Raw genomic sequence first — 27517 nt, 5'->3', positions numbered from 1 at the left:
AAGTAAAGTACAAGTACGTCAGTAAAAGTACTCAGTTACTTTATCGGCTCTGCAGCATCTTTCTTTGATCTGGTTTTATTCTGAAAGCGGAAACGCGTTGTTGGCGCTGTAGAGGAGAAGAAGAAGAAGAAGAGAGGGAGGCTGTCCGCGAGGAGGAAGAGCGGGATCAGACCCGCACACAGACAGACTGCGGGACCGCAAAGAAAGAAAAGAAATGTGGAATATCCCGCGAGCTGCGCGCACGACACCCTGAGGATCATTTCCGCTCCGGAGGAATATTTAAATTCACATTTTCTCTTTTTTTGTTTTTCATTTTCGGGCTGAAATATTTTGGATGTTGCTGCTTCCTGCCGGGACACACACACACACACACACACACACACACACACACACACACACACACACACACACACACACACACTGAGAGTTCAGCCCGGTACCGGACCGCGCGTGCGTGAGTGCGCGTGAATGTGCGTGCATGTGCGGGTGTGTGTGTGTCCGCGCGCGCAGCTTTCATTTATCGCCGCTGTTGTTAAACGTGATGTTTTCTCAGCGGACTTCTGCTCACCTTGTTTTTGACCTGTGTGTGCGTGCGCGTGAGTGCGCGTGAACGTATGCGTGTGCTCAGCGTGGCTCTCACGCAAACAACAATTCATAAACACATTTGTTTTTAATTATTTTTGAAGGTTTTTTTTTTGGAGAGAAGCCGGAACAACAGTGTGTGTTTGTTTGTGTGTGTATGTGTGTTGAGAGTGTGCACGTGCGCGTCTCGCATCCAGCACGCGGCAGATCAATGAGGATGGATTTATTTACTTTGACACGCGAGGACAGGAAGTGATTTTTGGTTTCTATTTGTTTGTTTTACCGGATGGATAATAAATCAAAAACAACTAGAATAAAGTTGACACATTAAAAAAAACTGGATTTGACACCACAGAAGAAGAGCAAAAGGTGAGTTTTGATATTTTATTTTAAAAAAAAACTGAAGTAAAAAGCTTCATGACATTTATTGCATTTTTAAATAATTTCATCTTTTATTTTAATCCTAAAATATAACAGGTTTATATGAGTTAATATCTCAGTAGAGACATTAAATTTTAAAATTTAAATTCACTGTGAAAGTCATAAAATATAAAATATTTAATCAGTTTATAATCTAATATGAAAATATTCCTCTGAGGATGATATATAATCTCTATGGAATCAGTGTAATATTCATACAGTATTTCTAGTCACTGTACTTGTTTTTTTTTTAAAAAAAACAACATAAAACCTTCATTCTTACGACATGTTTATTTTGCTGCCATATTTCTAAATATTCTCATAGTGACAAATATGAAGTTGAATTCCTGCTGAGTTTCAGGACATCCTCGTTTTTATTCCTCTTTGACACTTTTTATTTGTAGTAATCCTATAATATTCACGTTATTCTTCTTGCAATATATTATAACGTGTATATATATGAATATTCATAGTTTAATCAGTGTGTTCAGGATTTTTGAGTCCGTTATTCGACTGTTTAAAGGTGAACTGCAGCGTGTTTCCAGGTGTTCTCAGTGCAAAAAAAAAGTCGAATAGAGACGGAGCTGATGATGATGTCAGCGATGACGTCACCGGTGACGTCACCGGTGACGTCACAGTGTGGGTCGAGGCTGAAGGCTACAAGTTTAGAAAGAAGCGAGACCTCCGTAGCTCCTCGTCTGTGCTGGAGGCTAGCAGCTCCAATAACACGCCACGATCTGTACAGGTGCATCATGGGTAACGTAGGTGCCGGGTTTAGACAAGGAAGAATGTGTGGAATGAAAGAGAAGATACTTCTGGTTCTGCTGCATCGATTATATCAGACATTATTGATAATTTCATGTAAAAAAAACTAAAAATTTCGTTTACGAGCAGCAACTGAAACAACAGTGTGAATGTTCAGCTGCTTCCTGTTCCTGGTTCTGTTCCTGGTTCTGTTCCTGGTTCTGTTCCTGGTTCTGCTCCTGGTCCTGTTCCTGGTTCTGTTCCTGGTTCTGTTCCTGGTTCTGTTCCTGGTCCTGTTCCTGGTTCTGTTCCTCTTGTTGACTCTTCTATAAATCTGTTGGTTCTTTGTTCTCTGCCGTGAACCTCGTTGTTTTTTTGCTCTCTGACGCCTCGGCGGTGGAGCCGATCGTCTAATTAACCCGCAGTCCTCCGGGCCGCTTAACGAGCCTCAGCCAGCCAATTAAGTCTAATTAACGGAGGCAGGAAGTCAGGCTGCTGTTGTGTTGCTCGTCATGTTCTGGAGATCTGATCAGCAGCAGCAACAGAGAACCACAGTGAAGAAGAACAACACAGAACCAGAGAGAAGGAAACATTGATCCTCTGTTCTGTCAATTTATTCATATATTGATTAATTATTAGATCTTTCTTCTTCTCTGATCACGTCCACACTAAAACGACTAATCCTGAACATTTTCTTTCCATTTCAGCTTCCTGTTCACATCAAAAAAATAAGAGCTTTTATAAAGTCACTGAAAAAAATCCAACAGGTGATCAGAGTCTCTTTCCCTGTGACTGATCAATAATATTGATTAAACTCTGTGTTTTATGAGTGAAGCTTTGCCTGTTTACACATCAGTCCAGATTTTCATACATGCTGATGTTACAAATATAAGTGACTTTTTTATTTATTATATTAACATTAATGTTTTGTTAACGTTACTCACAGTGGTGTCGTCTGTTAGCGATAGCTGCTAGCTGCTAGCTGCTATCGCTAACTGTGTGGCGTTTCCAGCTAGTTGGTTTATTTCTAAATTACTAAAAACTGAAAACAGATATAATCTATCAGGGTTTAAGGTGATTTCTCTCTAATGTTTCTCTCACATTCATAAATATGTTTCCAGTTATATTACAGACTATCCTGTAACGTCTGTGTTCTTGCAGCGCAGGCTTGAACAGTCCGGTTGTTTGCATTCGGGTCCAGGTGGAGCTTCTCTCCGTCCGTCACGATGCGGCCGAGCTGCCGGCCGCTGAGACTAATCTGGGCTGTAAATTTCTGGACGTGTTCATTACCTTCCTGCTCCGCTCTGTTTTGTTTTAATTTCACAAGATGAGAGATGGAGATGAAACTTTAATGATCCCTGCAGGGGAAACGGCTCGAAACGCCGTTTATTTAAGCTGGATTTACCCGGGACTGCCCCGCTGATCGCTGGGAAATCTGGCTGTAATGAGGCCGAGCGGAGACGCCGAGCACGACCAACAGGAAACCCACATCCCCGAAAAACCACCTGGAACATCTGAAACCTCCCTGAATTAACCCCAAACTGAGACTGAAGTTAAAAGGTTCATTCTTCTTAAATTTGAAGACAGACTGAAGTTATCAGACTTGTCGTTACAGACATCAAATATTTATTAGCCTCAGCCAATAAAAATGCAGTTTTAACTGGACATAAAACAAGAGAAAATTGCTGAAAGCACTAAAATAATAAAACTAACACTGCATAGTTAACACATACATGCTTAAAACTAATAGTTGAAGACATTTCTCATAATCTCAGTTTAAAAGACTCGTTGACATTAAAACAATATTATAAACAGATTTGTTAAAGTTTCATCTCTCAGCTCACTGCAGATGAAACATTGTTAAGAATAATTCACATATTTTCTGTTTGGGCAATTTTTTATATTAAATTTACAAATTATACATTTATATTATAGTTATATTAAATCACCATATGCATAAAATGTCAACATCAATCAGTTTTTCAACATTATCATATAAAGAATATGAGAAACATCCTGGTTTGAGACGATCGTGTTAAAGTCTGACGTTTTGTCGATGACGTGCTGTTTTACTTTGTAATATCGTCACCTGACTTCCTCCTTCCGCTCCCGTCGTCGTTACTACGACCACTAGAGGGCGCCGTCACCGCAGCGCAAACTGTCTGTTTTACGCGCTTTAGTCGTTTTATGTTTAAGTTCTTTTTTTTTTTTGATGCACAAATTCAAAACGCAGATAAAAAAAAAAAAACAAAAGAAGAAAAAAATGTGGACGTTACGTCGCCAAAAAAATATTAAAATCTGAATAAAAGTCAATGAAGTCTGGTGTTTGTGATGTTTCTGCCACAAAAACACACACGGTTCCCCCCGTCTGCAGCGATGTTACGAGCCTCGACATCTGTGTGTGTGTGTGTGTGTGTGTGTGTGTGTTTGGGTTGGGGGGGGTTTGATGGATGGGTACGGGCGCCCCACACACACACACACACACACACACACACACACACACTAACACACACACACACACAGCTGTCCTTCAATAGTCTGGAGATAAGAGCCATTATTGAAATCCCAGCTCCCTAACAGCCATCAATTACTGTGTGTGTGTGTGTGTGTGTGTGTGTGTGTGTGTGTGTGTGTGTGTGTGTCAGCCCGTCAGACGGCCGGCTGTGTGTGTGTTCGTCGAGCAGCGCTGATACGTTCTCGCTCTCTCTGCTGGATTATGAGTTCCTCTGGAAACGAGGCGACGTGCCTTATCTGTCCTCCGGCTCAGCGATAAAACACACACACACACACACACACACACACACACACACACAGATGTCGAGGCTCGTAACATCGCTGCAGACGGGGGGAACCGTGTGTGTTTTCTCTGCGTTTTTGTGGCAGAAACATCAGAAACACCAGACTTCATTGACTTTTATTCAGATTTTTAAAACAGGTTTTCTTTGTGTTGTGTTGAAGCTAACAGATAGTTCTGGTTCTAATCTTACGTCGCTAAAGATTTAATCAAAACATCTCCATTTATTATTTAAAGACGCAGACAGGAAGTGCTAAAGAGAAATGTCTTGGATGGAAACCCAGCGTTGGGGTCAGTCTTTCTGTTCTGGAAACAAACAGCCCTCATGTGGTTTTTTTTTTTTCTCTCCGTCTGCAGAGACATGTTGAGCTGAGCGGCGTCCTCGAGGCAGACGGTCCTGTCTGACGCGTCAACCAGAGGACCGCAGGCTCTCACAGCATGGTAAGGTCAAAGGTTAAATTCAAGCTTTTTTTTTTTTTTTTTTTTTGAAGTGTTGATACCCAAAAGTACAATCAACTCCATCCAAATGAAAAAACAGTCCAGCTAACAGAAACAGAATCCTTTAAAAATGACGTAATTCTATGATTTCTTTCAAAAATATGAGATCAAACATCATGAAATCCAGTTTAATCTACGTTTATGTTCATGTGACGAAATATCGTGCCACAGAAACAACAAGCGATGTCGAAGATTTCACGATATGTCGCGTCACGACACGTCACGACACGTCACCGAATGTCAAAACTGGCAAAAACTTTAACTTCACGCCACAAGATTTCACCAGGAAATGTGACACCACAACATCTCCTGTTCATGTCACAGCAGCTGAAACATCTGTATTCATCATGTCTTCCTTTTTTTTTTTTTTTTTTTTTAAATTAAAAGCGTAACTTACTGTAGAAAACCAATTAAAAATGAAATGGAAAAAGAAATAATTTCCTGGTTTGTGTTCATACAGAAAAAAAAAAAAAAATTCTGGCTTCGTTTTCCTCCAGCAACACTTTTCCATCTCTTTCATTTTTAATTTTTTCTCTTTCGTTCTTGGTGCCCTGAAAAACAGAGCGAGTGGAGGATCTCTCTGCTTCCTCCTCATCTCAGGCGGCCACCCAGCTGCCTGGATAATTTCCTAATGGCCCTGCGGCTGATAGCCAATCAGAGATGGTTCACCACGCCGTGTGACAGGAAATTCAATTAGGCTGTTTTTTTTTTTTTCCTTCAATATCAGCTCTCCCTGACTCTCTCTCTCCTGCTACGCTCTCCCCTTCGTCTCTCGCTCTCTCTCTTTGTTTATTTCAGGCTTCCTCTCTCTCTCTCTCTCTCTCTCTCTCTCTCTCTCTCTCTCTCACCTTTGCCTTCACTCTTTTTTTTTCATCTCTCCATTTCCTGGATCTGTCGAGGGAGAGTGAAAGAGTAGCTCCGGGCGTCGTATGTCATCCAGGAATACTAAAAATAAAAAAAAAAAATAAAAAAATAAAAAAAAAAAGGCTGCTCTTATTTTTTTTCTCCATGAAAGGAAAAATGAAATCACAGGCTTCATGTCCTGTAGTGGATATTCTCTAAATGAACAAAATCCTTCCCTCCCCCCCCCCCCCCTTCATTCCTGTTTGTCCTTGAAGGCTGAATTCAACTGTGTGGCACTTAACGGTTTATTTCAGAGTATTTCCTGCACTGAAGGAAAGAACCGCTCAGATCAAATCGATACTGCAGACATTTAATATCCAGCTTACTGCGTTGTTTGGGATTAAATGTAACGTCTCGTCATAAGGCAGCGTTAAAGTCTTAATGTAGCAGTTTTAAAAAGAGAAAATTATAGCGTATCATTCAAAATTTAATCTGTTTTAAGAGGATATTCACTTGTTAAACCTCAGAGGTTCGTTACTTTCGTTACTATGTGTAAATGTTGAGGTGGCGTCTTTGTTATCACAACATTTGTTGCTAAAGTCGGGAACACATGTTAAAAATTTTAAAAAATTGCAACATGTTTTTATACTTTAGAGCTGAAATGATTAGTCGACAGAAAATACGTTGCCAACTATTTTAGTCATCCGTTAATCATTTAAATCTTTCTTTTCTTGGCAAAAAGTCCCAAATCAGTATGAATATGACACATGATGTTCCAATATGATCGTATTCTGGTTGTATATGTGGAATATATTTGGGTTTTTTTTGACATTTCACAGACCAATTATTGGTAGATTAATTGATATTCATCTTGACAGTCAGAAATTAGCACATAATGACTGAATGAAATAAGAAGAAGAGATGTAGGCTGTGATTTAGGCAAAAATCAGTTAAGAACACAAAATCTTGTGTGTTCCTTTTACTAAAACTGATATCAACATCCATCAAAAATAGTTTTCTTTGCCTTTTTAAGTGGTTGCTAAAGTATTCAGGACTGTTGCGGCAGTTTTGTGATGTGGTTAAACGGATAAAATACATGAAGAGATAAAAGAAAGGTATAAAAAAGCAGATTTAAACCAACATATTTCAAAGTGTTACCTGTTTTCATTTGGGATAAAGTTTAATGCTTTGGACACAGAAGGCTGAGACCAAAGGTTATAGCACACTTCCTGATATTGAGCCACATATTTTGATGTGTTATACGTATAAAACTGTTAGCGGAGTAGCACATTGAAAAACCAAGGAGAGAAAATAAGAATACAGTTAGTTATGATGATTAAAAGTTCCGGGTCACTTCAGTTTGGATGTACGTATCAGTCTTCTTCGTAAGAATGCGGCTGTACAGTCATTGTATCTGCAGTCCCGCCCCCTCTCCTTCTCATTACTCATTTTGACTCTCCTGTCCATGTTGCAGGTGGATGCCAGCACAGCTTTCAGGATGAACCCGCTCGCTGCCCTCAGCATCGACCGCAACGCTCTGGTGGGGGAAAACCTCCGCCCCCATGGAGGAATTTTCTATCCTGGCATCCATCCTCTCTCTGCAGAAAAGCCCCAGGAGCCGGGCACTTCCCTCCCACTTGGCTATGATCTCCTTTACAAACCAGATGTAACCCTGCTCAATGGCCAGAAATCTGCAAATGGGTATATTGGACTTTATAAGAGCCCACCACCAGGGCTGCAGAAGCCCCTGGTAGTCCCTGTTGCAGGAGGTGATGGCCTGGGTCTGGACCGGCGAGTCGGACCCAATGATAAGTCGTCAGAACTTGGCCTGAATGGCGCCAGCAGTTTCCTGAGATTACCTTGGATCAGCCCTTATGCTGATGCGACAATGTACCCCTTCCTGGACATGGCTTACAAGGCCTCCTTCTTGTCCCAGCCATCCCCCTTCATCCACCAGCAGTTGGCATATCAGTCTTTGTGCGCCGCTGGGGCGGGAAGCAGCACACCTGGGGAAGACAGACTTTTCTACCTGCCTCCTTATGCCCCAGTCCATATCTCCTCCCAGCTAGGCCCTCCAATCAGGATCCCTACAGCCCCTCCAGCTCCTGCTGTCCTTTCACCCCTGGCCCATTGCCAGGACAAGGCCTTGCAGGGTCTTGGTTCTCAGGTACATCAGGAACCCTCTGCCTTCAGCACAAGTCCTCAGATCCACCAGGAGCCCCAGACTCAAGCTGTTCGCCACACTGAGCGACAGCATGGCAGCAGTAGCAGTGGTGCAAAGTCCAGTCAGCCCACTTCTACCAAGAGCAGTCTGAGTAGCAGCAATGGTGGAAGCAGCAGTGCCCCTGTAAGCAGTTCAGCAAGCACGGCTGCCCTAGAGTCACCTCCAGTATCCCAACATCCAGGCTCAGTTGCCCCACCTCAACCCCTCAGCAACACCACTGCAGACCTCCAAAAGTCCCTTTACAGGAGCACGTCCTCATCCTCAACTTCACTTTCAGTATCACATCCCTTCTACATGAGCAGCCGGAGCTCTGAGCACAGCTCTCCCATGCGCTCAGGCAGCAATAAAACCAAAGATGCCAGCTCAGACCGCTGTAGTGCAGAGAAGTGTAAATCACCTGCAAAGACTTCACTGGACAGAGCTGTACCTCAAATGCCTGCCAAAAACCCTGGAGAAAAACCTTTGGATCTGTCAGCCAAAGAGTTGGAAGGATTCCCAAATGGATTCCCATCCAAATTAGAGGCCTTGGCCAAATTGGGGTATTTACCACCATCCCGATTCGGGCTGCTAGCCAGCCAGGAGCAGCACTTAAAAGAGGGTCTATCCCCTCCTGCTAGTACATCAGCAAAGACTCCAGATCGTCCTGAGATGATCAGCACTGCACCCCCCCCTTGGGTTGTCCCGGGTACATCCCCAGCAATCACTTCTGACCACAACAAAGGCTCCCAAATTATGAAACACAAGAATGTAGACAGTGTTACTCATCAGTCACAGCCTCAGAGCTCACCTGCCTCGACAACAGTTGAAGTGAACAGTATCCCCAGCCCTGCCTCAGTGGGAAGACCTTCTGCATCATCCCCATCTGTAAAGTCCAAAGCTGAATGGTCACGAGTTCCTACTGATACTGAGAAAATCCCTCCAAACAGTAAAGGAGAAACTTGTACATGCTCCGGAAAACAGACCATATCTTCAGCTAAGTCAGACACTCAAGAGAGCCAACCTCATCCACAGCAACAGCAGCTTCGGATAGAAAACGGAAGCACCGCAAACCAAATCTACAGTGACTCATACCTTCCTCCTGGCTTAGGTTACACTAATCGCTACATCCCATACTCAGTTGCTGAGAATATGTCCCTGCAACGCATGTCCATGCAAGGCAAAGGACCTGTCTACCCCCACCCAGTCCTGCTTGGCAGCAGCAGCTTTTACCCCCCCCGCGTCGCATCAAAGCATGGCCTTCCATATGGAGTACATCCAAACCAGGCTGACTTCATGACATACAAGAATTCCAAGGGGATGGCCCACCCAGGTCTTGACCGACTTGAGACACAGGATAAAACCTGGAATGCAGAACCGTACAGGAACCAGGAAAGACCAGAAGCTGACAGCTCCCACAAGTGTGACAATGAGAGAGACAAGTCCACAAACCAAACTGTAAAAGCTTCTACTGTCAGAGATGACATAGTTTGTATTGACCTGGTGCGTGATGAGGCCGATGAAGATTTGTCCACCAACAAGCACAGCTCCACATTTACCAGAAGAGAAGATTCTTCAAAGCATGGTGGTGGTGCTTGTAACCACATCCAAGAAAGAGATCCACGGCCTCCAAAAGCCCTCCCCCCCAGCCAGGCTGCAGAGCACAGACAAGGATTACTACCCCACACTTCCCAGTCACAACCTCCTCATCACAACTCTTCACCTCCTCCTACTAGTGAGGAGATCCCAGAGGAGATCCCGGAAGATGAAGAGCCACAGAGTCCAGTCCCAGATATCCCAGAGGAGCAGACAATGCGCTGTGCCCGAACTTCTCCACAACAGTTCTCAAGAAAATGTAAAACTGGAGCCTCTGATCGCACCGAGGACGTGACAGAAGGTGGCACTAGTGGTGGGGATGATGGTGCTGAAGTGAATAGCACTAATAATGACGTTAAGTCAGTGACCCCAACTAATAAAAATGTTAATCTTGAGCAAAGCCCTTCCAGACATGGTAACTCATTAGGTTCTGTTAGCAAAGAAAGTTCTTCTAGTGACTGTACCAATTCTAGCAGCATCATGGGAGCAGTGTGTACAGTCAGCAGCCCCAGGAGTCCAGGTTATGAGGGCAACTGTCATTCAGACAGTCCAGTTTGCAGCAGTGATAGAGATTTTAGTCCCCAGGTCCCAGCATGCAGGAGTTTTTATCCCAGGGTCCCAGCCGGTGGGGTCATGAGTGTTAACATGAACCCAAAAGGTCCCATGTGTAACAGTGGAGATGTCAGCAGTCCAAATTTCGTCAACAGAAGTTTTGTGGGTCCGTGTTGCAGAAATTTGCCTCTGAGGACTCCAACTTGTGAACCCAGAATTTTCAGCAGTCCAACTCGTGGAAATACCAACCCTGTGGCTCCAAACTGCAGGACCATCAATCCTGGATTTACAAATTGTGAAAACCGCAATGTTGTGCGCCCAACGTGTGGAAACATCAGTCTTAGGGCTGAGAATAACTTTAGTGGTCTGAGTTGTGGAAATAGCTTCTCTAAGGGCCAGGTGTTTGGAAATAACCAAACCTGTGTAATTAACAACTCCAGGGTTCCAACATATGGAAACAATTTTCCTCGGGGCCCAACCTGTCGGCATCTTTCACCTGGCAATCCGACCAATGCTGGCTTTACCAGGATGCCTGCGGACTTAACTCCAGAACCACCAGTTGATAAAGACCTAACATGTGAAGGCCTTTCCTCCAGTGAGACAGGGCCAAGGAAAGAGACATCAAACTCCGTCCTCGCCACCACCAGCAGTGGAGACGAAAAGACAAACTTCCAGGACATCATGAATCTTGACGAGGATGACGGCCCCGGCGGCAGCAAGTGCCGGCGCTCCGGTCTCACCAGGCGCATCGCCAACTCATCCGGCTATGTGGGGGACCGGTTTAAATGCGTCACCACGGAGCTTTACGCTGACTCCAGCAAGCTCAGCAGAGAGCAGAGAGCGCTCCAGGTAAGATCCCTGTTTAAATTTAAATTCTCCTTTTCTTTTTCTCTATTGTACTGTTTGGATTTGTTTTCTTATGCTTTGTGTTGTGTATTTATCAAAGCACTCACTGACAGGAAACAGGCTTTCATAGTGGTCTAATTCTACTGTACAAATCTGTCTTTTACCAGCAAGTCACCACTGGAGAAGTTACCATATAACTGCTGTAAGGTTTCTGTCTCCGCTCCCAAAAGGTTTATATAACAAATTACACAGTTGATCTATAAATGTTAAGTCTGAAGCAACACAATAGCTCTAAATGTACAAAATCATTTTGTTTCCTTTCATGAAAAACATACGTTTTGTTTTTTATGTTGTCACATCCAGTGTTTTCCAGACAAGTACTTATCTTTTCACGTTATGACCTTACAAAACATTTTCATAGGTTAACAAAAAGCTGATGATTGTTTCCTTCATTTTCTCAGTAACGTGGATTTAATCCCACAGCTAAAGCATGTTGGAAAAGAGCTATGGGCTGGAGTTTTGACCCTCTGGTTTGTCTTATTTTATGCAGTGGTGGAAGAAGCACTGAGTACTTCATATTGGTCCTATAAAGCCATCACAAAGTACCTTTCAGATACCACAAAACGGAGTTCTTGACCATAAGTAGCACTGCGGAGGAATATTGTTAAGAGTTGTTTTGTTTTTACTGACTTTTATTCATCGATTGACAGTTGTTGTTGGTGACTTCATGGCTTGTGGAAGATTCCAGCAGCTGTTAAAAGGTGTTTGGAAGTGGTAGTGGGGTGTCATCAAAATATTAACTCTGTAGAAGGTTTTGAAACCTATGAAGAGATGGTGTGTGTGAGGATTTTGTAGTGTGAGTGTAGTAGGGTGGTTTAAGATGTTTAAGGAGTCGTTTTTTCTTTTTTTTTTTTTTTTTTTTTTTTCCTCATCTTCCTTTTCCGTCTGCAAATGTTTTGGGTCGTTCTGAGGTCGAGTTAGGACAACACACCGGCTGTGTGTGTTTGGCTCCAGGCGACTGTTAACCTGCTGGTTTTCCCCCCCGAAAAATGAAGAAAATGGTGGCAGAAAGAAGAGCGTCTCTCTGTCTCTCTCTGCATACATATTTATCTCCGTCTTTTTCCTTTCAACTATCTCTCAACTCCTTTCCCTCTTTCTCCGCCTATTCTTGTTATTATTCCTCTTTTTCTTTCCTTTTCCCCTTGAGATCCTCCTTTCCTCTCAAATTAAATCTCCTCCTCCTTTTTCATCCTTTGCCAGATGGAGGACTGAAGGAACGTGGTACTTTTAATGAAATCCTCCTCTTCCTCCTTGTCCTTGGAGTCAAGATTAGCCTTGTTTTGTTTTCCTGATGGAAACTGGTTTGTATTGAAGTAAGAATAAATAAATAATCAAACTGCCTCTGAGTCATTCACCAAAACTTTTACCAAGAAAAGACACAAAAATCTTTCAAGCCTCATGTCTTTGGTCCCTTTAATGTATTTTAATGGAACCAAAACAAAACAGTGTGTTGTACAGGTGAGATTTGGACGTTTCATACATAACTTTTTACCTTTTTCTCCAGATATTTAACTTCTTTATCTCAATCTATGTTAAAAAAGTATTAAATTGTCTTATGAGTCCCCGCCTCAGTGGTCTTTCTCTGGGCAGAAAGTTGAGCCGTCAGGCTGTTTATTCCCTCTGGAAGGCTGTTTGCTCGGTCAGTCGTGGCTGCAGAAAGAGGAGGAGGAGGAGGAGGAGGGGGAGGAGGAGGGGGAGGAGGTTACCACTCAAATTAACTCACATTTCGCTCCTACGCCCTCGGGTGCTGCCGGCTCCGGGCGGCAGCGTCGGATGGATTTGTAGATCGTTTCACGGGCCATTAATTTTTAAAATGGGTTTGTGGTCAGGGCAGAATGACGTGAGCTTAGAAATACAGGCCTGTCAGGGAGCTAACGGGAAGCGGTTACCAATGGTTACCTGTGGATGCCAGCGGTTACAAGATACACGTCTTAGCATGGCACTTGTGGTTGGAGTATCTCAGTGTGGCACATATCAGAAATGTTTTCATGTAGAGCAGACAGAGTAAATCATGAAATGTTTTAAAGATCAGAGAGAAAGTGATGATTCCTGTGTGTCTTCCATCATGGAGGATCCAGGATTGTTGCTTCTGTGTAAACTTCCCAAAAATTATGTTAAAGCATCAAAACATGCCAACAAATTCCCCCCAAAATTATTCCTCTTTTTAAAGCAGTTTTCAATTTTACATCTAAAACTTACTGTTAAAAAATATTGATTATTGTTTTCTGGCCCTGAGTTAAATATTTTGATCTTCCAGCAGATGAAGGTCAGTCATAAATTTTGTCTTTATTTTTTTGTTTTAGTGCCTTTAAATCCTCAAATTTACTTGAAACTTTGAGACTGTAATTTTCTGTCCTGAGTGAGATGCTTCCACTGAAAAATTGAAGTGGTAATATTTGTCACCGCTTCAATGTCTTCAAAATTTGAATCTTGAAAGCTTTGAAAAAGTATCTGTATGGCAGCAATAGATAAAGCAGAAGCACTTGATGAAGCTGATGTTTCGGCTGAAGTCGAAACACTGAAGAAAGTTGAAGTGGCAGTTGAAATGAGTGCTGAAAGAATAAGCACTAAATGTAGTTGAAGTGGCAGATGAAATTTAAGCACCAAATTGAGGTGAAAACCTCCTCGGAGTGCACAAACTGAAAGAAGTTAAAGGGTAAGTTTAAGCGGAAGTGCTGAAAGCATTTTGAAGTGTCAGCTGAGGAGTATTCAATGAAAGTATTAAGAAAGACGAAAGAAGTTGAAGTGTTAGTCGAAACAAATTGAAGCACAAGATCGCATTTAAGTACTGAAAGTAGTTGAAGTGAAAGTGCTAAAACAAGAGTTGAAAAGCAGGTCGTAGTTCCAGCTTTGTAATTTTAGTATTAGTTGAAGTGAGAATGCTGAAAGCAGTGGAAGCGCCGGTTGAGGGGTTGAGGGAGGACGTTTAAGCATCAAATGGAGTTTAAACTGAGAACACTGACAGAAATTAAAGTTAAAAGCTCAAAAGGAACTTTTGGCACTTTTTATAGCGCCCCCCCCTTCAGGCCAAATCTTTCACTTTTACAAAACGATTGTCGTATTTACATTAAGTTTTCTGATCCTGATCCTGCTCTCCAGGAGGATAAACAATTTAAGATTTTGTATTTAAAAGGAAAAAAAAAATCTCAAAACTTTTCTGTTTTCTGGAATGTATCTCAGCAGCACCTGTTCACTGTTTTTTTTTTAGTATTTTCTTCAGTTTGTCTGTTGAAATGCCAGAAGGGAGTTTGTTTTTTTCCCTCCTTCAAAGCAGCAGAGTCTGAGGTCACAGAGTGAGTTTTGAAAGTTTATATTTTATGGTGTGTTTGTGGTTCGAGGCAGTGAAATCCTGAAGTGTCCCGAGGCTCCGGCTGCCAGAGAATATAGCCAAGAACTCACCTCTGGCTGACAGCTGCTTTTATTATCTGAGTATCACTGAAGGTCTGGAGTCAGAGCAGGAAAGCAACCAAACCAAACACTGATTCTCTTTAAAGGGACAATCCCCCACAAATCTACCAAAGGAAGCTGCCGTCTCTCAGACAACTAAGTCTTCTGATGATGGTAAATGATGGTAAATCAGTTATGTTTTATGGGATATTTGTTCTATAATAATTGAACAAAATCTCCCACAAACAAGAAATAATAGTAGATAATATGAATAGTTGAAGAGCTGAAACCAAAAAATGAACTCAGAGGCAAAACTTAAACAATAAAAGAAGTCATATTGTTACGTTTCCTACGTTTTTTTGCTGAATTTTTCATGTTTACAGATGTTTCAGGGCTGCGTCCCCATTGGTCGCTTATTTCAGGAGGGACAGGTTAATGGTTTGGAAATACAACAAGTGATGCAACTTCAATTATTTTAACCCCAACGACTCTTTCTTTCTCCTGTAACTGGTGCGCCTAAAAGAAAAAAATGGACTGCAAAATCTTGGCTGGAAATTAAGGCTGGAAGAGCATTAAAGGGGACATTAGTGTTTTTTTTATCATTTATATCCTGTTCTGATGTCGGATGTTAAACATGGTCAAAGTTCCAAAACTTGAGGTAGAAATGCTGCCTGCAAGTCAAACGTCAACGTGCTCTGAATGCTTCATTTGCAAAGTTACCTCAACTTCCTCCTCATCATGATTTCATCAGATTGTTCACACATTGCTCACAAACAGCTGTCCGTTTTGTAATCTCGGTTGCTAAGGTTGTTCCTAAGGTGGTTGCCAAGGTGGTTGCTAAGGTGTTTCCATGTGTCGTCCACTCTCATATTTCAGATGTGATTCAGCTCCCAACATGTACAGATGGAGTAAAGAAGGAGAAGAAGAAGTGAAATCCTGCTACTATAGTTTGTTTACGTAGCCTCCGGAGCCGGAGGAAGCTTCCTGAAAGCTGACCAATCAGAACAGAGTGGGCTCATCAGGAGGCGGGGCCTTAAAGAGACAGGAGCTAAAACGGCCTGTTTCAGACAGAGGCTGAACTGAGGGGCTGCATAAAGGACCAGTAGAAGATAAATAAGGAGTTTTTAACTGGAAATCATGCAAAGATATTCCAGTAGGGCCCCAGAATATAAATATAGAGGCTGGAAATATGCAGAATATTTGTTCTTTAATGAAAAAACTATGAGTTTTTTTGAACAAATTTCAATAAAAGCTCAAAATTTTATTCCTTATTTGGTACAGTTTGATCAGATTTAAAATTAGGGCTGGAAATACAGAAGTTTATTTAGACAAAACTGTGAGATGATGAATACGTCTTTCGCTTCACCATGACAGCGTGACGGCACGGGACTCTAGCCAACATTAACCAGATCGAAGTTACTCCTTCAGCAACACTGATGTATAATAATGTTAGCTTTAGCTACTCGATGGCTAGCGTATCGATATGTTTATTTATAAAAGCTAATAATAACCTTAGAAACGTTAAGAAGACACCGTCCGTCTGTTGGGAGTGCCAGTTGGTGGGGGGACATAATTTAAGTCGCACCACTTGTGATACATTTTTTGGTTTCAAATTATTTTTATTCACTAATCCCGTAGTTCTGGTTGGTTTTCATCCTTGGTCTGATTCTTTTGTGCAGATCTGAACAAAACAAGCTCCCAGAGACCCTGTGGAGGAGGTGGTCTCACTCTGGTCACAAATGAATGTTGTGCTTAAAAAACATCATACAAGTTGTACGTAGACGCAGAACAGAATCAGCGTCCGAACAACCGCTCGCAGTCTGGATCATTTTCCGTTTTGTTGCACTTTAAAAACAAACACTTCTAGTCCTGTGTTTCAGGCTCAGCACATGACTTGCCCAGTAGAAAAAAAAAGAGCTTTTTCTCTCTGATGTTGTTTTATTTATCCTTTTTCATATTTTCCCAGCGTGCAATGCTGCGTTTCTCTGAGCTGGAGCTGAAGGAGAAAGAGGGAGGAGGAGAGGAAGAAGAAGAAGAAGAAGAAGGAGAAGAAGAAGAAGGGATGACAGCAGCGGCGATGGCAGCAGCAGGGGAGAAGGAGCTGGCAGACGGCCAGCAGGGAGACGGAGGGAGGGAAGAAGAGGAGGAGGGGGAGGAGGAGGAGGGGGAGGAGGAGGGGAAGAAGAAAGAGGGAGGAGGAGGAGGAGGAGGAGGAGGAGGAGGGGGAGGGTGGGAGCGCTGCCAGCAGAGCGAGGGGAGGCGAGGAGGAGGAGGAAGAACTCCCTCTGCAGCCGCCGCCGAGGCACCGAGAGGTAAGAGGATTTCCGGAGAGTTCTGCAGGATGACGTGCACGCTCACACACGCACACACACACACACACACACACACACACACACACACACACACACACACACACACACACACACACACACACACTCAGCCCCACAAAAGACATAAAAACACACACACATTTTTTTTTTCGGTTGATCTAACTCGCTTGAAGTCGCTCTCTGTCTTTGTCTCTTTTTCCTTTTTTATCTGTGTGTGTGTGTGTGTGTGTGAGTGTGCACGTCACACACACACACACACACACACACACACACAGATTTGAACTCTCGGTGCACCTCGCTCGCTTTAAGCCGAGCACACCGCTGCCCTCATTTTCTCCAGGAAGCCAAGTGTTCACATTCACACACTGACAGCGGTTGTTTCACACTTTCTCTTCCACATCAGAGACAAACTAGATTTTCTTGTCACACCTGCAGAGAAAGTTGTAAATGCAAAAATCCTGATTTCTTGCATTTTGCACTGTTTTTAAATCAGGGCTAAAAGTAAAGAGGTTTATTGATGACAAAACTGTGAGTTAATAATTAAAACCTTTAGGAATCAATTTCAATCGCAAGTTTAAAAATCAAGTTTTTCTGGGAGGCGCTACAGAGCACCAGATACCCAATACAATAATACACATTACACCTATAAATCATATTTATCTATTTCACTCTAAAATACAAATGTGCAATACATTCCACTCACTACTGTATAACTGAACAGGCTGTATATACTGTACATCTACTTATATGTTTATAAAGTAACGTCCTTCACTTCTTTACACTATTTACATCCTGTTTACAGTTCGCAGAAATGGTTTCACCTGCATATATTCATTCCTTGTGTACATTACTGAAGATTGTTGAGTCGTTATTCTGTGTAGGTACATCGAGAGCCACTAAAATGGAGTCAAATTCCTTGTATGTGTAAACATATTTGGCCAGTAAAAAGATGATTCTGATTCTCATTAATGGAAAAAAAAGCTATGAGATGATACACTTTTGGGAACAGGATTGCAATCGGAGGCTAATTCGCACCACCGTCAGCCAGTTCAGAAGTATTGCCTTATTGAACGTGGAAGGAAAGATCTTGGACACAAGTTGCCTAAAGGTTGGACTCCCAGGCTTCCCGGGATGCACTGAACACTCCTCCATGATCTGGGAGTAAAGATGGAGGGGTGATCTACATGTTGGTGTGGTTCTACTTGGCTCGGTGCCACACGAGCTGATCGATTTCGCATTGGAATTTTTTCACATACCAACCAGCGTCACCGACATCATAGCCAAGTTATTTCAGCAACCTCCACATGTGCTTCTCCCTAGAAGGCTTTACAACGGGATGGCAACAGCTGGAATTCGGTTCCCGTACTCTTTGCGGCCGTCTTCGAGATAATCCTCATTGGAGCCAGACAAGTATTCAGAGGCCCTGAAATTACCATCCGGAGACGTCACAAGCATCCTACAGACAGCCCCGTCAAGCGCCTTGATGAGCCGGTGACATGAGCGTGGATGAAGATTAAGCCTTCAAAGTCACGGAGCCTTTCGATTAGGAAAGGAGTGAGAGGAAAGGAAATTCCACAGCTGGCGGAGCAACCTATCCGAAGCCTTGGGAGGCGGTACACATCGGAGCTGTCTGACAGACAGATGGGGAGGCTGGCACAGAAGCAGCAGCTGGCAGATGGTCTGGCAAGGATTGACAGCAGCCAGCTCTCGGGGAAATTTAAGGTGTGGTGCTACCAGTTCACAGTTTACCAGCACGTCATGTGACCTCTGAAAGTGAGCAAAACTCCATCATCGGTAGCCAGCAGGATGGACGGCATCTCCAACACTTACATCAGGGAGTGGCTGGGCCTCCCCTGCTGCTTCTCTCACTCAGGACTCTTTGGCAAGAGGTCTTGGATACAGGCAGGAGAAAACCCGTCTCATACCCGAGCTAAGGAAGTCCAGGGACCAACTGACGAGGAGCACAAAGGTGGATGTCCACTCAGGGAACAGGTTGGAGGCACAGGCAGAGGTGGACCAAACCATCAACAGGTTGTAGCACAAAGAGGTCCTGGGAAGCGTGCAAGACAGTCTGGCAGGATTGGACTGGGGAGAACCTGTGCAGGTCTGGTCCAAAGCCATAGGGGAGCAGAGGAAGACCATGGTCGTGGAGGAGGTCACACAGGTGGAGCAGGAGCGCTACCTCATCAAGGCAGTGTCCCAGGGCACCACAAGCAGAGGCATCAGCTGGGCAGACATCAAGGCGAACTCCACAAACGTGGCTCAACTTCTTGACAAGGGCAATATATGACACCCTTCCATGTCCCTGAAACCTCTCCCAACAGCAACACAGGCCTTCAGCACATCCTGTCAGGGGGCAAGGTTGTTCTGGCACTGGGGCGCTTCAGGTGGCGGCACAACCAGGAGCTGAGAAAGCTGGCAGAGCTAATGGAGAAGTGCAGGGTGAAGCAAACAGCTTCTCAGGTCACCAGCAAACATTCATTCCCTTTGTCAAGTCCAGAGAGAACCGACAGGAGCCAGCAGCAGGAAAGACAACATGTGTTCTTACTCCTGGAAATGAACGGGAAACGTGTGTTGACCTGGTCAAGCAGCTAGTTTTCCCACCTGAGATCACACAAACAACTCTCAGACCAGATGACGTGATGTGGTCCACAGCTGCCAAGAAGGTCCTAATTATTGAACTTACTATCGCTTGGGAGGAAGGGATACCATCAGCGTATGAGTTCATGCAGCTGAAGTACTCTGAACTGCCAGCAGAGTGCAGTGAGGCTGGCCGGACCGCAACCATCCACCCAGCAGAGGTTGGATGCTTTCGGCTTTTGGGGCAAATCAGCAAACCAACTTCTCCTCACAGATGGTACGACTGAAGAGAGTCTACAGAAGACCATCAAAGAACTGACAGAAGAGACTGAGAAGTCAAGGTGTTGGTTGTCGCAACGGAGAAGGAACAGTTTTTTCGGGGCTCAACAACCCCAATAGGGGCAGCTGCAGGGGGTGATGGGAGATGGTCCCAATTGGCTCCAATCCCCCCCCCCCCCCCCCCCCCCCCACTGGGAGATGTTCCGGCGGAGGAAGGGCGCCTGCACATCACACTAAAAGCGCAAAATCCTAATTTCCTGCATTTCACATTCAGCTTAAGATGAAGGCTGTCGGTCTGTTACCACCAAAATTAACAAAGTTCAGAAAATGCTTCAATGACTTGAAGAAGTTTATTAATGACAAAACGTTCGGTTGATAAATACATTTGAAACGTCATGGCGTGAGAGCGAGCAGAGAGATTTCTTTGTATTCACCTGATTCTGGCTTTAATGCCGACACATTCAGCTTCTCCTGTCAGCTGCAGCTGTGAGTCAGTGCACTCAAAACCACATCAGTGTACATCAGTGGCCATGTTAATACAATGTAAGTGGTTAACTATCAAATTTAGAAGGTGCAAAATCCTGATTTGGTGCATATTTTGGTTGTATTTTTCCAGATTTGTTTTTGCTTTTATTTGATATAAAGGATAAAGGTTCACGGCGACGTTAAGTCGGTCAGGAGCACGCAGCATCTGTCTGGCCAGCCGTAGCTCTCAGGGTTGTTTTTGTTTCTTGTAGCAGCAGTGTTCAGTGCACGCGCCCAGACAACAACGTTGCCATGACGATCGGCTCTCGTGGCCCGTTGCCATGGCGCATAATGTGGCCGGGAGCCACGGGACGCATGGTGAGTCGGATGATCAGGAGAGAGAGAGAGAGAGAGAGAGAGAGAGAGAGTCAGTGAAGATGAGATGGGAAGATAAGGAAGATAAGGAAGAAGAAGGGATGACAGAGGAGAGAAAGGATAAAAAAAAAACAGAAAAAGATGGAAAAAGTGAGCGAGAGACATAAAAGAACAGAAAGATGAGAGAGAGGCGACTGTCTTTGATCTGCTCGGCTGCTTTTAAGCATCTAGAGAGAGAGAGTTGAAAGCTGTGTGAAGCTAATTCACACACACACACTCACACACACACACACACACACACACACACACACAGTGAAATCTGAGTCAGTGTTTAAGAATTGATTTCCTGTAATGAGATGGCTTCACCTAACCTGTGAGTGTTGGAGGTCAAAGGTCAAACAAACACAAACACAGCCAGGTAGCAGGTTTGTGTCTTTACACAACTTCTGGGGTTTTTTTGGAGTAAAAGTTAACAAAATAAATTATTTCTGGTGATTCTGCGTTTATTAAACACTAACACTTGTGGGAAAAACAAGAGCAGCCATCGTGATATCAAGAACCAAGAATGAATTATCTTGTCATCTTGTGAAAACAGGGTTTTTTTGCAATAATTATGATGTCATGATAATTATCTAATTATTTCAAGAAGAAAATTTGTTGCATAAAGATCCTTAATAAACAACTTTTTTCTCAAAATACCGTATTAATCTGAATATAAGTCCTCCGCAGATTTAGCATTTCACTTCACTCTGGTCGCTGCATGTTAATACAGTTTTATCAAAAATGTTTATGTTTACATACATTTATCAATAATGGCTGATATGCAGCATCATCATGATGCAGCATAACCTCACCGGAGAGGTTTTTATTCCACGCATTCTTCCTCTTTGTCAAGACTTGGCGTCTAGATTACCCAGAATGCAACTGGACTGCTGATGGGTAAATTGTGTATCTTCCATGGGCTTAAATATATAATCTGTCCTGAATGTGTCATATCAGAGTCTCGGGGTCGAATCCATCAGTTTTTTCATTAAACCTCTGGAACCTGAATGTGCTGATAAAAGACAATCGGATGATATTTCTTGATTAAAGATGGAAGTTTTGTCCCGGTGATGTTGCTAGAAGAGAGGTCAGATAGAATTTATACTGGAGCAGAAAAATTTTACTGTAAATTTTATACAATCGCGGCCTTGTTTCCCAAAATCCATCTTACGAACAAGCTGAAGAGGTGTTTCCTGAAGACGCTCTTATAAATGATGGTAGCGACTTCCAAACACTCGTAGGAGGATGAGAAACCAAACACAACATGTTTCCTGTCCTTGGATGGATGGTCGGACTAACCAACACTTAACAAATTTACTACAAGTGAAACCAAACCAACTCAAAACACCCTCAATGAACCAAATCTGTCATTATTTTTGTCTTTTTCATGCAGGTTTACATCCATCCTGCCCTCACAGTCGCTTCCCCGTCCTGCCGCTGTGTCGCCAGTCCGAACACCTCCCAGTCCTCCGAGAGAAGGACGACGGCTCGACGCAGGAGGAGGAGAAGAAGAAGAAAGATGAAGAACACGAAGAGAAGAAGAACGAGGAGAGGAGTTTTGTCTCACAGCCGGAACAACAACAACAACAAAGGTTTCTGCCGGCAGCCAGAGGTCTGTTTCAGGGAAACGCCTCCACGCCGACCTCCGCGCCGGGACTCGGTGGTTCGACTCCCAGCATGGTGGCGATAAACCGGAGGCGGATCTTCAGCCTGGAGCCGTTCCACCAGAGCAGCATCATCAGCAGCCGGCTGAAGAGAGGGAGGGAGGACGACGACCGGACGGGAAATTCCAACAAGAAAACCAAATTTACCAACGGTAAGACTTCAGAAACTCGTCTTTGTTTGGTTTCTGTCCTCTCGGTGTCGTTTAAGAAAGAAGTTATTGGTTTTAATTAATTGATAACTTTCTAATTCATCATAAAACACAACTTATTAGACTTTGTTATGGATAGAACAATTTATTTCCATCGTTGTCTCTTGTGTTTTCACCATCTACCCTAAATTCATCAAGATGGAGACAAACATAAAACACTGGGTTTGATGAAATGTTGGAAAGTAATAAGTTGAGCTGCAACAATCAGTGAATCACAACAGAAAATTAATCTGCAATGATGAAACGTTTCAGTCATTTTTCAAACCAGAACGTCAAACGTTCTGTCTTGTTCCAGGTTCTCAAACTGTTTACATGATGGTAAACGTTGGGATTCAGACTGTAATGTAACCTCGCAGTCCAATTTTGTACCATCTGTATACTGACACCAAGATACCTGCTACTTTCTCTGTTTTTATTGTTTTCAAAATCTATTTTTCATGATTCAATTTTCCAGTTTTTTAGTTATTACTATACTATTATTACTTGATTGATCATTTTGTATGTAAAACATCAGAAAACAGACAGTAACATGTTTTAAAACACAGACAAAGTTGAATCTAGCTGTAATTCTGACATATTTCCAACATAACTTGATGTTTAATCTTTGGTCTTTATTTCCTTACAAGTTATCGGCCTTTCATCATTCATTGACTCTTCTTTTATGTTCCTCATATGTGTTTAGTTTTAGTTTTTCAGTATTTATCAGTGTTAATAAGTAGATATCAGATATTTCATCTGGTGTACCACAGGGTTCCATACTGGGTCCTCTTATATTCTCATTATACAGAGATTTTATCACTATGACGACGATACACGACTGTATATACAGAATCTGTAGTGCTTGATGACCTTTTATATTGTATTCCTTATCATTGATGGGCATTTTTATTTATCTTAATCAGTTATTGGATAATATTTCTCCTCATATTCATTTGCTGTAACGTTTTTCTCTATTTTTTCTTCTTCTAATCTCTGATTGTTGTTTCTTTCCTGGTTGTTAAACATCACAGACTCGACACTGGACGACGTGAAGAAGCTGAAGGTTTGCATCGAGCTGAACGGCCTCCGGCTCAACAAGCCCCGCCTCCCCGGGGAGCTCAGCCAATGGCTGCCCGGCGGCCCGAGGTCGGCGGAGGTCGACAGGAAGTTCAGAATGAGCCAGCAGGACGTCACGCCCATCAGGGGGAGGTCAGAGGTTAACGGGAGCTGGTGTGACCCCACGTTTGTGAGGAGAGACGTCCCGAGAGGTAAAACTAACAAATGATTCAAACTTTATTCATAAATGTTGTTTTCAGACATGAATATTCCTTAAAGCTTCATTCAGACATGACAGGATGTTTACAGAAAGAGACGTTAATGCTCGTTGATGTTTGGCAGCTGCTGCACGAGAGGTTTAAACGCCGTGATCAGGAGGAAGCAGACACGTTCTTCTTCTCTCCCAGGCTGCATCACTGATGGATTTTCAATTTGTGAGCCACAAATATTTGTAAAATGTGACGCTGCCGCTGCTTTCCATCAATCAAGTATTTTATTGGTTATACAGCGAAAACAACAGAACAAAGCACACGAACACATCAAATACAAAAGATAATAAAAGTTCAAACCATTTGAAATAAACTGTTATTGTATAAATAATGTAAAATCTGTATATATATGTATATATTTATTTTGTTGTTTGCTTTAAAAGTGAATTTGTGTGTGTTGTTGCTAGTTGACACTAAGGAACTAAAAAAGGAAACTAATAAAAAGTAAATCTTGAGATATTTAGAATAGAGGCTGATACGTCATTACAGATTTATCACTCTGCAGCTCATAAATTACTAGAAATTGAGGCACAGAAATGTTAAAGATATGTTTTAGAAACTGTGTCACCATTCTGTCAACGTGGTATCACGCCAACGTGTGTAATCCACCCGCTGGTCACATTTTACCTCGCGGGCAGGAAAAGTAAACGCGTGGCGCCTCTATCGGCAGGACGACGTCATCTGTCTGTTCAACACCGTCACACATCGCTGTTAATCAATAATGATGTGTTATGATGTGTAGGGATGTAGTCAACCTGGTCGACTAAAATCGTAGATAATCTTCAACTTATTGATTAGGCCCCGGGTGGGGGGGGAGTTGTTGGCGTCAAGCGGACGAGGCACTGCGTGACACTGACCCCAGGATTCCACCGGGCGCGTGTGTGCGCCGCGTTCCGGCTCCGACGTGGTTTTGCTCCGTCCTCTGCACGGCGTCCTATTCCACCGGGAACGCATCAGAGGCGGAGCGTCTTCACTGCGGGGAAGCCTTCCGCTGTTTAAAGTCAGTTGCACTCCTACTACAGTAATTACAGCAGCCTAGTCAAAGCTGGTAAAGTGCCTTAAGGCTACCGTAATTACTGCAGTAGCAGGGCAACTAAACTGCCCAATTTTGTTAACTTGCTCAGCTTTCATTGATTTGGTCATTGTCCTTGATCTTTGTGCTTCTGCTGTGGTTAATTAGGCTACGTAGTTAAATCTTTATTCGTCTGTTTTAATTGTGTTTATTGTTGATATGCGACCTGGAGTCTGCGCGGGGTGTTTTATTTTGAAAATTGACCGGATGCTCAATGCTGTTTCTGTGTCTGACTTCCTGCCCAGCTCGATCTGCTCTGTGCTGCTTGACGCGGCCTCCGTAAAAAAACAGACGAGGCGCCGATCTGTAGCGCAGCGGAGCGGAGAGACGCTTCTGAAACGCGCCGCGGTGGAATCAGCTCCGGCAGCCGCGTCGGAGCCGGAACGCAACGCACACGCGCCCGGTGGAATTTAGGGGTGACCGGCGGGTGTATGACGCGATTCAGCGTGATACTGGTCTGGTAGAAGTGACCAGTTTATTTTTCAAACTGTGTAAAATGTCGCAATTGTTAAAAACAAACAGCTGATTTAAGGAAACCATAACAAAGACGTTGACTTACATTATGTGTTGTGTAAAGAAAATGAATATTGGCTGATATATAGTTTAATAATAGTTTAATTTTAAGCTGGGTGGGTTTATGTGCTCAAGAGTTTGACTGAAAAAAATACATTAGTCTTGTGTTTTATTAAAATAAAACTGCTAATAAAGACAGGAAACGATGACTGGAAACAGTCGGCGGCGTCACGACCGTCCAGATGTTTCATCACGGTGTACAGACACGTCTCCGCTCGCGCGTCACGTTAGTGAAACAGGCCTCAGGAAAGCTTTCATTTTGAAGGCTGCGCTGCGGAGAAGCAAGAAAAGCTGCTGAAATGTCTCCGCTGTCATCATCTCCTCCTCTTCGTTTCCTCCTCCTCCTCCTCCTCCTCCTCCTCCTCTCATCTGTCTTCTCTCTGTGAATGTCGGAGCACACGAGTGGAATAACACAGACGCTGTGTGTGTGTGTGTGTGTGTGTGTGTGTGTGTGTGTGTGTGTGTGTGTGTGTGTGTGTGTGTGTATGAACCCGTTGCGGCCCCGTGGCGTGCTAATAGCCGGCTAACATCTCCCAGATGAAGCTGTCACACACACACACACACACACACACACACACACACACACACACACACACACACACACACACACAGAGTAATGCATAGGGAACGTGTTAGCGGCTCTTCTTCTTCTTCTTCTTCTGTTTCTTCTTCTTCTGTTTCTTCTTCTTCTGTTTCTTCTTCTTCTTCTTCTTCTTCTTCTGTTTCTCCACATGTTCCCGTCAGGACGTCTCTTCAGTCAAATTCACTTCAACTCAAACTAAATAAATCCAATTAAGTCGCAACGTGACGTCACACGAGCAGCTGCGAAGCTTTAAATTTCACTTCTGACTCCCAAACTATTTTATTTCTCCTCTGGAAATATAACAGAGCCCGACGAGGCTGAAGCTGATCGAATATACATATCTCCATTATCTATTAATGTGTTGATTAATTTCTCAATTAATCGATCGGTTGTTTGATCTTTAAAATGGTAAAACGTCTTGTTTAGACCAGCCGTCCACAACGCTGATGTCTCGTTTGATTCAGCTTCTTAAATGTGAATATTTTCTGGTGTCTTTAGTCTTTATGACAGTAAACTGAAGATCTTTGTTGACAAAACAAAACATTTTAGGAAACATTGATCAACATTTTTCAACTAATCAATGATTTTGTGGTTTTATAAGAATTAAAAGACACATTTTAAATGTCAGTTTATTTTGTTTGATTATTCCTTTAATAACCATAAAATAATAACGATTAAAAATGATCTTATTTTTATAATTATTGCTGCTCAACATTAACAACAGATAAACAACAACAACATGTAAATCAGCTGCGTTAAAACACGTCAATATATCTGGTTGTTTTTTCTACCACATGACCCTCGGGGGCCTCCGTATGATCACGATAAATGCCGTCGAAATGAAACGCATCGTTAGAACGGCGGGGGGGGGGGGGGGGGGGGGTGATGATGTCACGCTTGAAACAAACAAACAAACAAAAAAACCAACAATAAATGCTGCAGTTCGGTGATTAGAGGTGAAACGAGAAGACACAGCCAGAGGAACGCACACACCTCACATGACCAGCGTGTGTATGTGTGTGTGTGTGTGTGTGTGTGTGTGTGTGTGTGTGTGTGTGTGTGTGTGTGTGTGCTAATAAATAATTCAGCAGATGGAAGCGGCGTGACTCCCCGCCGGCTCTCTGAAACAACCTCTGGCTGTGTGTGTGTGTGTGTGTGTGTGTGCGTTTACACATTTCTCCGGTTTCATTTGTGTGTGTTTCTGTAGGTGTGTGTGTGTGTGTGTGTGTGTGTGTTTCTGAATGTGTGTGTGTGTGTGTGTGTGTGTGTGTGTGTGTGTGTGTGTGTTTCTGAATGTGTGTGTGTGTGTGTGTGTGTGTGTGTGTGTGTGTTTCCTGCAGGCGTCTGCAATGGAAAACAGAAAACTCTCTTTTCTCTCTCTCCCCTCCCCCACTATCTGCTGCCTCGCTCGCTCGCTCGCTCGCTCGCTCGCTGCTCCACTGGAGTGACGAACTCTGTTTCTTTGTTCCTCTTTTCTGTCTCTTATAATCGAACTCGTTCCCCGCTGAAGGACAGACAG

At 43.3% G+C, this 27517-nt stretch overlaps 1 protein-coding gene across 3 annotated transcripts in view; it reads left to right on the top strand.

Annotated features, from left to right (window-relative positions):
• The first annotated feature begins 389 nt into the window (after positions 1-389).
• Positions 390-27517, top strand: part of LOC122976041 (BCL-6 corepressor-like) — a 46221-nt gene continuing 19093 nt past the window's right edge. For all 3 annotated transcript variants that reach the window (XM_044344292.1, XM_044344291.1, XM_044344289.1), the window contains exons 1-6: positions 390-951; positions 4898-4981; positions 7356-11078; positions 16489-16834; positions 21987-22409; positions 23477-23713. In XM_044344292.1, coding sequence (XP_044200227.1) covers positions 4979-4981; positions 7356-11078; positions 16489-16834; positions 21987-22409; positions 23477-23713 — 4732 coding nt within the window. In that variant the 5' untranslated portion in view covers positions 390-951; positions 4898-4978. The remainder of the gene's footprint in view (positions 952-4897; positions 4982-7355; positions 11079-16488; positions 16835-21986; positions 22410-23476; positions 23714-27517) is intronic.

This window comes from Thunnus albacares, chromosome 24 (genome assembly GCF_914725855.1).
Source record: "Thunnus albacares chromosome 24, fThuAlb1.1, whole genome shotgun sequence".
NCBI lineage: Eukaryota > Metazoa > Chordata > Actinopteri > Scombriformes > Scombridae > Thunnus > Thunnus albacares.
Note: the sequence above shows the minus strand (reverse complement) of the source record. Positions and strands in the feature narration are given on the sequence as shown.